Genomic DNA, 9723 nt, shown 5'->3' on the forward strand with positions numbered 1-9723 from the left:
TGCTTGGGTGACAAGAATAAGGCCTAAATGCAGGAAAGGGGATGGAAAATCTAGAGGGTGACTTTAGCCCAGCCCAGCATCTTTTCCTCCGGGCCCTCCCTCCTTTCCTGGGAGTTGAGGTAGAAGGGGGAATTCTAGTCGGAGGAGTTAGAACATTTTGGGAAAACTTCCTGGAGGAGATTTGTACTTGAGCTGAGCTTTGAAGGCCAGAATTATCTCTGAATACTGGGTACATCCCAGCCAGCAGGATGGAACCTCATGGTCAGTTTCTACAAGGTCTCGGTGGTAGTAGATGAACGTCCTTCTGAACCTCCATCCATCCAGAAATAGCTCTGCTGCAAGCTTTTCTTAGGCTCAGAGACTCAGAATGTTAATTACAGGCAGCCTCTTGGGAGCCCCTGAGGCCCAGCCAGAGCTGGTCTGAATGCAAAAGAAGTCCCCACCCCCTCTTCACCCCCCCACTGGCAGCCCAAGAGAGGCCAGAGTAACGAGAGACTACTCAGTCACGCTGTCTCCTGGAGGGAGGGAGAAAGGGGCACGCTGGTCAGGGCAAAAAACTGAATAGGATATCTGGAGATCCAAGTCAGCTTCTGGCTCTGCACCTGCTCTTGCCTGGACAAGGTGGGATGTTATCACTGTTGCAAGGATGATGTCTGGGCTGCAGGTGGACCCAGGGCTCTGTCTGTCCACAGGCCTTGGCCTGGATGAATGCCAGACCACACCTCACCCAGGGCCTGAGACCTGCTCTGCCCTCTCTTAAGGAGAGAAGGATTTTTCTGCGTGGCCTGGAATCCTCTGGGGTCAGGGCACTACAGCCCTTTCCTTCATCCTGCAGGAAGGCTCCCCTGCCCATCCTGAACCCCAGGCCCTCAAGCCCTTCCTTTCCCCCAGGGTGTGCTGAGGGTGGGAAGGGCAGCCAGGAGCTTGGCCCCAGTTCAGCTGGAATGCGGCGTGGTGTAAGGACAGGAGAGGAGTCTAAGGCTCTGATCCTCCAGGCCCCCAGGGAAGTGGTGGCTGCTGACCTTTCTCTCACTTCTGACCCCTGTTCCCTCCCACACCAGTGCTCTAAATCCTACTCCAGCCAATTCCTCGACACCTATGACGCCCACAACATGGCAGTGGACGCTGTGTCCTGGAACCCATACCACACCAAGGTCTTCATGTCCTGCAGCTCCGACTGGACAGTGAAGATCTGGGACCACACCATCAAGTGAGGGGCCTGTTCCTGGCCCTGTCCTGGGCCCTCCCCTGGGCTATGGCACTGTGAGCCCTCTGTGCCATGGGCTTTCCACCCTTCACCTCTGCAGGACTCCGATGTTCATCTATGACCTGAACTCAGCCGTGGGTGATGTGGCCTGGGCGCCATACTCTTCTACTGTGTTCGCAGCAGTCACCACAGATGGGAAGGTGAGTGCCAGTGTCCTGACCTCACTGAGTCCCTACTGGAGATCAGGTGTGGTATCTCAGGGGCTTCCTGATGGACAACCCACCCCATGCCTAGGTCAGGAAGGAGAAGGTGGGACATAAGGACTGTGTATTCTCAAGGGGCAAGCCATCCAGGGTACAGCTGAAAGAGGAATCATTCATCCCATGAGGCCTCAGGGAGGGAATGGGGCTGTTCACCTTGGAGGAGAAAGCACTCTGGGGGATGAGATTCCATCAAGCAGTTATTTCCTCTGCTCTATGGTGGGGAGCTACAGGGTAGCAGGACCCAGCTCCATCTAAGGAAAAATGTATGAGCCAGAGTTGATCAGTGACTGAACAGTATCTATAAGGTAGTGAAGTCTCCACCCCTGGAAGTGTGCAAGCTGATTCTGAGGGAACTTCAGTGGGGTGGAATGGGAGGGGGCTATTCAACACCGAGAACTGATGAGAGCTCAGAAACAAACATCTTGTGAGCATATTCTTGGATGCAAACCCGTTTTCCCTATGGGCTTTGATATAAACCGAGAAGCACTGGCTGCCCCAAGGAAAGAATGCAGCGATGAAGGCACCATCCTCAAGTCCGTCAGTCATCTCTTCCTGGAACAAATGACTACTAAGGGCCAACGACGGTGCCCAGCTCCAGGCTGGACTTAGATACCTGCTCTTGCGGAGCTTATGTTCTAGTGAAGGGGAGCTTATGTTCTAGTGAAGGGAAAGATACAAAGAGCAACAACAAAATTCCCAGTGTTAAGTGCTAGGCAGAGAATTATTAATAAAAGACTGTAATACGTAAACATAAATGTTCATGGCAGCATTACTCATAACAGTAAGAGTGGCAACAGCCCAGTGTCCATCAGCTGCTGAATGGATAAACAAAATATAGCCTCTCCTTGGGGATTATGTCAGCAAGGACAAGGAATGACGTGCTGATACATGCTACAACATAGAGGAACCTTGACAACATGCTTAGTGTAAAAAGTCAGTCACAAAAGATCCCATACTGTATAATTCCATTTATATAATACATCCAAAACAGGCAAATGTGTAGAGATGGAAAGTCAATTTGTGTGGCCTAGGGTGGTGAAAATGTTCTAAAATCGGTTGTAGCGAAGGTTGCATAACTGTGAATATACTAACACCAAGAATTTTATACTTTACATGAGTGAATTTTATAGTTATGTGAATTATGTCTCAATAAAGTTGTTACATTAAAAGAAGAAAGATAGGTTCATAGAGACCAGGTAACGAAAAAGAAAGAGAAAAAAGAAAAGGACTGGGTGGTCTCTTGGATACAGCGGTCAGGAAAGGCTTCTTTGAAGAGGTGACACTCCTGCTGCGAGTTCACTAGCAAGAAGGAGGCAGCCATGTGGAGATAGGGCAGGGGAGCAGCCCATGGTGAGGGAGCAGCTGGGGCAGACGCCCTGAGGTGGGAACCAGCGTGGGGTTTAAGGAACAGGAAGGCAAGTGTGGCTAGGGTATAGTAAGCAAGGGGCGAGAACATGAGGTGAGAGTGGGGAGGTGGGCTAGAATGAGGGATCTGGATTTTATTTATAGTGCCAAGGGAGACTGTGGGAGGATTTTAAGTGTTTTAAAGGTAAGCCTGCCACTGTATGGAGGATGGACTGTAGCAAGGCAAGAGTGGAAGTGGGGAGACCAGTTAAGAGGCTGCCACAGTTGTCCAGGCGAGAGTTGATAGCGGTTTGGTCTGAGGGTGTGGTGAAGGTAGCATCCAACATTGATTGAGCACTGGTATGTCAAGCACTGCCTTTGCACTTTACATATATTAACTGGTGTAAGCCCTGGCTCTGCCACTTACTAGCAAGTTAGCCTCTAACTCCTCTGTTATAAAATGAAGATAGTGACAGAACTACCTTGTAGAGTGGTTGTGAAGAGCATAATGAGATGATGCAACCGTGTGATGTGCTTGCCCAGAGTCCAGTACATAGTAAGTGTTCAACAAATGGTAGCTGCTGTTTTCTTTTCTTTTTTCTTTCTTGTTTTTGAGACAAGATCTCACTGTTGCCCAGGCTAGAGTACAGTGGCTCCATTTTGGCTCACTGTAACCTCTGCCTCCCAGGTTCAAGTGATTCTCCCATCTCAGCCTCCCTAGTAGCTGGAACTACAGGCATGGGCCACCATGCTCAGCTAATTTTTTGTATTTCTGATAAAGAGACAGGGTTTCACCATGTTGGCCAGCCTGGTCTCGAACTCCTGACCTCAGGTAATCCACCCACCTTGGCCTCCCAAAGTGCTGGGATTACAGGCATCAGTGCGCCACCACTCCCAGCCTGTAGCTGCTATTATTGTTAATTCTCCATAGATTTAAAATTTCTCCTCAACTTTTTTATTCTCACTCTTTCAACCATAAGAAAAACACAGACAGAGACACAGAATTCCCCTCCCTCCACCTCCAGCTCCAGTGTGCTGCAGCCATTAGCCTTCTACAGTCTTTCCCCAGAAAGTCCAGGGACTGATTCCTCTGAGGTGGAAGACAGGCCTCTTACCCCTGAGTGTGTTGACACCGACCTCTTCACAGGCCCACGTGTTTGACTTGGCCATCAACAAGTATGAGGCCATCTGCAACCAGCCTGTGGCGGCCAAAAAGAAGAACAAGATCACCCACGTGCAGTTCAATCCCATCCACCCCATCATCATTGTGGGCGATGACCGTGGGCATATCATCTGCCTCAAGCTCTCACCCAATTTGCGCAAGATGCCAAAGGTACAGGCTCTGGGACTTTGGGCTGCTGCAAGAGATAAAGTCTCCAGGAGGGTGGGGATGACAGAAGGGAGGAGCCGGGGTGACCCCCCGGTTTCTGGCTTGGGAGACTCAGGGTAAGGATGGTGTCATTGCCTGAATGAGACTCACAGTAGAAGCAGGAGGTTTGTGAGAAAATAGCAGTTTGACATGCTGCATTTGAGTTACCTGTGGGGCCCCAGGTGACTCTCCCAGGTGGAGACATCCAGTGAGCAGGTGGATCTGAAGCCTGCGGAGGCAAATGTGGAGGTATCATTGATTTCTTCCCAGTGGAAATGCTGTGGGTAGGACAGGTCACCCAGGCAGGGGGCTTGGGGCTGAGCCACTGCCTCATTGGCTGGGCTTTCACAGGGCTTCAACCCCAGTGGTCCCTGAACTGGGAGCTGTGGGTCTACACAGAAAGGAAGGAAATGAGCTGTGAGGAGGGTAGCTAGGTCAGCAGCTATGCAGCCCTCCTTCTGAGCTCTGGTTCCTGTTTCTAGGGTCTCCAGTGATGAGGAGACCCTGCCCACAGCCTAAGGACCCCAAATACAGGTCTGGAGCCCAGAGCGATGACCTTAAACTCTAGATCTGAGTCCAGATCCAGACTTATGAACCCGGGCTTTGCAGCCCAGGCCTTAGAATCCTGAGCCCAAGAACCCAGAGCCGGGGCCGGGCGCAGTGGCTCAAGCCTGTAATCCCAGCACTTAGGGAGGCCGAGGCAGGTGGATCACGAGGTCAGGAGATCAAGACCATCCTGGTGAACACGTTGAAACCCCGTCTCTACTAAAATTACAAAAAATTGACCGGGCGTGGTGGCGGGCGCCTGTAGTCCCAGCTACTCGGGAGGCTGAGGCAGGAGAACAGAGTGAACCTGGGAGGCGGAGCTTCCAGTGAGCTGAGATCTCGCCACTGCACTCCAGCCTGGGCGACAGAGCAAGACTCAGTCTCAAAAAACAAACAAGCAAACAAAGAACCCAGAGCCCGGTCCTGCCCATTTGTGTGCTAAGAGTAGAGATGGCTCTTTGCTTTTTGCCAGGTTCTGGGCCAGGATCAGGACTGGGCCAGCTTGCCCTGATGACCATCCCTCCTCGCAATTTGAGGCATTTACTGAAGTTTGAGACAGTGGCAGGGGCCTGTGTCTTTCGACTACTGACTTCCCTGCACTGTGCTCCTACCAAGGAAGGGACTGCTGTGCCATCCCTCTGGTGCTGGCTTGGTCTGTTCCCCACCATGGCCAGGGAGGCAAGGGCTAGGAGTGTGGCCGGCCCTGTAATTGTAGCCAGCTGAGGGAGGGGGCGGACTTGGCTATAAATACTTAGAAGGCTGCTAAGCGCCTGCAGCTGTGGCCCAGAGGCTGCGGTGGGCTTGATGGGAGGGAGGGAGTCAGGCGTGGTCTGAATCTCTTTGCTGAGCCCAGCTAGTTGGCCTTAAGGAAGAGGAAGGAGGCGGCATAATTTGTGGAATAGATAAAATGTGTTCTTAATTTTCTGCGGAGAGAGACCCAGGTTGAAGCTGGCAGAGTTGGACAACCCTTCAGGAGGGATGATGGTCATTCTTAGGGGGAGGAGTACAGCCATGACACCATGAGGGTGGTAGACATGGGTGGGAGCCTGCCTGCCCACTCTGATCGGGAGGTAAGGATCTCCCACAGTTTCAGTTCCCCTCAGAGAGGGGTCAGTCATGGCTGGGAGAGCTGGATTCTGTGTATCTGGGGGCCTACGTCTCTGAGGACCTGAGCAGGGATGGGTGGGGGTTGGTGGGTACTTGAATGGATTAGAAGTTCCTGTGAAATTGCCATCTGACCCTATCAGTCAAGTGATTCATGCAAAACGAAATCCTCTGGGCATCCCTACTGCCCTTCCTCTGTGAGCTGCAGACTCCCTGCCCTTTCCAAAGGGCTTCCCCACAAAGGTCTGGACCTCCCTGCCCAGGGAGTTCCCATGATGGGTGTCAAGAGCCCAAAGTGTCCAAGGCCAAAGACTGTCTTCAGTTTCGATGGGAAACCGAAGCTCAGAAAGGCAAAGGCCTTGCCCAAAGTCATACAGGGAGTTAACGACAGAGCTGCAACTAAAACCAGGTCCCCTAACTCCCAGGGGATGGGGTGAAGCCAAGAAGAGAACCCAAGTTTAATTTAGGAAGGAGAGAGGGAAGAGAGAGAAAAAGAGCTTTTTGTCCTCTGCCTGGAGAGGGTAGAGGTGAGCCAGGTAGTGGCAAAAAGGCACTGAGCTGCAAAGTGATAGGGGAGAAAATTTGGGAGCAGGTACGGGGTCACACCATGGTGTCAGCAGCCAAAAAGGAGCCAGGGAGCCTATTGGTCCTGCACTCACCCCTGCCCCATCCCCTTTACAGCCCTGGCCAGACCAAGGCAAGGCTAGGGTAGGTGTCAGTAAGCAGTGGGCACAGGTGGCTGAGAAGATGGAGGCCCAGAAGCAGAGCGAAGGCAGGAAATGGGGAAATGGCAACTGCCCAGCCTGTCCCAGCGTAGCCCTCACCCCCCAGCCTGGACAGTAGGGAGGGTGGGACTGGTGCTGGTCTGCCAAGGAGTTCTCGGGACCTGTGGGTGGCACTCCAGTGTCCAACTCATAATGGAAGGATTAGAGTGCTTTGCAGGGAGGGTGATGGGTCATAAACTCAGCATCTGGTCTTCTAAGGGACAGCCTCAGCCAACAACACCTGGAGTCACATGGACTATTCCCTCTGCCCTTATGGGTCTCTTGACACTCTTCCCAACCCTGGGTATGTCTGACACAGCAGGTCTCGCCCCAAATGGCACCCACTGCCAACCTGACCTGAAGGCATCAGGTGAGAGGACTAGATGAGGGCCCCTGAGGCTCTGTCCACAGCCCCTCCCTCCCCAAACACATACCCATTAGCTCCTCGATAGGACTGGGCCAGGGACCTTCCCATGGTAAGGATGGTGCCAGCAGTCAGCCCCCAGCCTTCACAGAGCTGGATCTCCCTGGCCTGGAAGGCTGTTCCCCTGAGGTTCAGGGAATGGATGCCTTTTCCCACTCCCACAAGCATTGAGACCCCATGTCCAAGCCAGAGCTGGACTCCTTTTTGTAGGCTGTCAGCTGAGCCCCTGTGTCACCTAACCTGAGTCGGGGAATGATCATGTCAGGGAGAGGGGAGGCAGGGATCCAGAATTTATTGGGCAGGGGAGGGGTAGGGCACAGCTGGACAGGCTGGGCAGAGGAGGTGGCGCTGCGACCCCGAGACGGGGGACCCACCATTCCTCCCCCATGCATACTTTCCCTCTCCCCAGGAAAAGAAGGGGCAGGAGGTGCAGAAGGGTCCAGCTGTGGAGATTGCGAAACTGGACAAACTGCTGAATCTGGTGAGGGAAGTGAAAATCAAGACCTGAGGGCCCAGCCTCAGCCTCTGTCCCATCGCTTGAATCCAGTACTCCTAGGGCTTAACCCTGGTACCCAGTCCAGCCTTAGCACCCAGCATGTGATCCCACTCCTGATCAGGTCCCAGCATCTTCCCTTCTTATTCTGCTCCTTAAGGTCCCAGCACCTTACTCCAGGACTTGGTCTTCAACCACCATTACCCCTCTAACTTTGCACAAATAAACCTGTCTAGAAACCCACCCCACAGCTTTAATTTTGCTACCATGGGGCCCTCAGGAAGAGAAGAAAATCTCAGGGTAGAGCCATAGTTCCATTTATTATCCAGCAAACAGTGGGAGGACCAGGGGAGGGGCCCAGCCTGGACACCCTCCTATTATTGCCATGGGTTCCAGTTTGCTTCCCCAACCTACAGGGCCTAGAGGTGCTCAGCCTAGGGAAAGAGTGGACCCAGCCCCTGACCCTTGGCCCTTGGAATGGAGCATAGTCCAGATGGCCCTGGCTCTAGCACCAACTCATAAGCCTCCACCCTAGGCCCATCTCCTTAGGGCCACTGAGCTCCTATTGGAGCCAGGCTTGCTAGACTTTGGGCCACTGGGTCCAGCTCCAAGCAGGCAGACTCTTGAGTTCTGGACCCCAGGCTGGCTGAACTCTGGGATCCTAATTCCAGGCTCTAGGTGAGGTGGACTTAGGTCCTAGGCTCCAGGATAGGCCAGGGGCCTTCAGGGCTGCAGCAGGTAGCTGCCTTCATGGCTGGGCTTCTGGGGTGGTGGGGCCTTCTCAGGACAGGGGCCAGGGCTGGAGTTGGGACTGGATTCAGAGAGAGAGTCAACGTCAGCAGAGCGAGAATGGCAGGCCCAGCAGAGGATGACCCAGAGCAGCAGCAGCAAGAAGCCTACGAGACCGTTGCAGACGATGGCGATGAGGGCCCCCTGGGAGATGGCTGCCCCCATGACGGGCAGCACCCTCAGACCAGCACAGACAGTGGAGCTGCCTCGATGGCGAGGCCCATGCCGAGGCAGGACTCTGGTATGGCCGGCCTTCTGAGGAGGCTGTGCTGTCTGCACGTTCAGTGATTCCTGGGCAGTGGAGATGTCTACCTGCAGTCCTGAGCCTGTTGGGGGTACAGAGTAAAGGAGAGGGTGGTGAGGAGGGAGAGTGGGGTGAGGCCTAGGAGGAGAGAGGTAGGGAAGACAGCCTCCCTCCCACATTTCTGGCCTCCCTGGTGAAAGACTTTGGGTCCCAACAGGCTTAAATACCCCACAGAGCCAGCACCCCCATCCGCAGGCCTGGTTCTGGGCACCTGAATGAGTGTGTAGCCAGCGTGGGGAAGCTGAAGTAGGCAGCCGTCATCTCATTCTCCTTAGACCTGGTGGGCATGCCCTGGCCCTACCCACCAAGCTTGCAGCCCTCAAAAGCCGTCTTTTGGTGGGTGGGATCCAGGCAGCCCCCCGCCCAAGAGGATGGGGGTTGTAAGCAGCTCTGGTGTGGCCTGGGCGCCTCCTCTCTCCCAGGACTCCAGCCAGCCCGACCAGGAGACCTCCTGAGGCGCCAGCTTGCACAGAGGGAACTTTGTGGAGGCCCTGGCAGGCATGTGCAGGCTCTGTGCGTCCACGACTGTGTGCCTCTGTGTGGGGCTCTCTCTGGGTCAGGTGTGTGTGTCTGATGTCTCACTGTCCCTCCGTTGGATGTGTGCCTGTGCCTCTGCACACCCACCTCTGTGTGTGTGTGGCTGCCTCTCCGTGTGTCCCCATCTCTGAGTGTGTCTCCTCTGTCTCGTTTCTCTACCAGTGTGTCTCTGTGTATCTCTGCATCAGTCTCTGTGTCTCTCCGTCTCTCTCTTCCAGGCTGTATCCCCCTCTGTTACCATGGACGTATCCCTCTCCCCTTCTCCGTGGGGTCTTTTTGGTGATTCCCGTGTCTCTGTCTTTGTGTTCGTCTCTCTCCGCGGCAGTGTGTCTCTGTCTCTTTATCACCATCTTCGGGTCGCATGTTCTTGGCCCCCGTGCCCGTGGCGGGAGGCCCTTCTTACCTGAGTTGAGCCTGGTGCGCGCCCGCGGGAGGGTCCGGGGCAGCGGGATGCTCGGCGCCGACTAAGACTCGGGAGCCTGCGGGCGGGGGGCGGCGGGAGATGGGAGACCAGCAAAGGCGACGTCCGCTCCCCCGGCCCTCCCCTCGGCCGCGCAGCCTCCGCCGGCCGCTCCCGCC

The 9723-nt window shown here is 54.4% G+C and overlaps 2 protein-coding genes across 2 annotated transcripts in view; one reads left to right on the forward strand and one right to left on the reverse strand.

Moving 5' to 3' along the window:
- Positions 1 to 7758, forward strand: part of DNAI1 (dynein axonemal intermediate chain 1) — a 64409-nt gene extending 56651 nt beyond the window's left edge. The window contains exons 17-20 of the mRNA XM_017892074.1: positions 1062 to 1210; positions 1308 to 1407; positions 3962 to 4147; positions 7431 to 7758. Coding sequence (XP_017747563.1) covers positions 1062 to 1210; positions 1308 to 1407; positions 3962 to 4147; positions 7431 to 7529 — 534 coding nt within the window. The 3' untranslated portion in view covers positions 7530 to 7758. The remainder of the gene's footprint in view (positions 1 to 1061; positions 1211 to 1307; positions 1408 to 3961; positions 4148 to 7430) is intronic.
- A 56-nt stretch (positions 7759 to 7814) lies between these two features.
- On the reverse strand, positions 7815 to 9722 carry ENHO (energy homeostasis associated). The gene is made up of 2 exons (XM_017892090.1): positions 9548 to 9722; positions 7815 to 8629 (listed from the first exon to the last, which is right to left on the reverse strand). The coding sequence occupies exon 2, from the start codon at positions 8466 to 8468 to the stop codon at positions 8238 to 8240; it is 231 nt and encodes a 76-aa protein (XP_017747579.1). The 5' UTR covers positions 8469 to 8629; positions 9548 to 9722; the 3' UTR covers positions 7815 to 8237.
- Position 9723: the final 1 nt, after the last annotated feature.

The sequence above is a fragment of the Rhinopithecus bieti genome, unplaced genomic scaffold (genome assembly GCF_001698545.2).
Source record: "Rhinopithecus bieti isolate Rb0 unplaced genomic scaffold, ASM169854v2 scaffold_22042, whole genome shotgun sequence".
In the NCBI taxonomy this organism is placed as follows: Eukaryota; Metazoa; Chordata; class Mammalia; order Primates; family Cercopithecidae; genus Rhinopithecus; species Rhinopithecus bieti.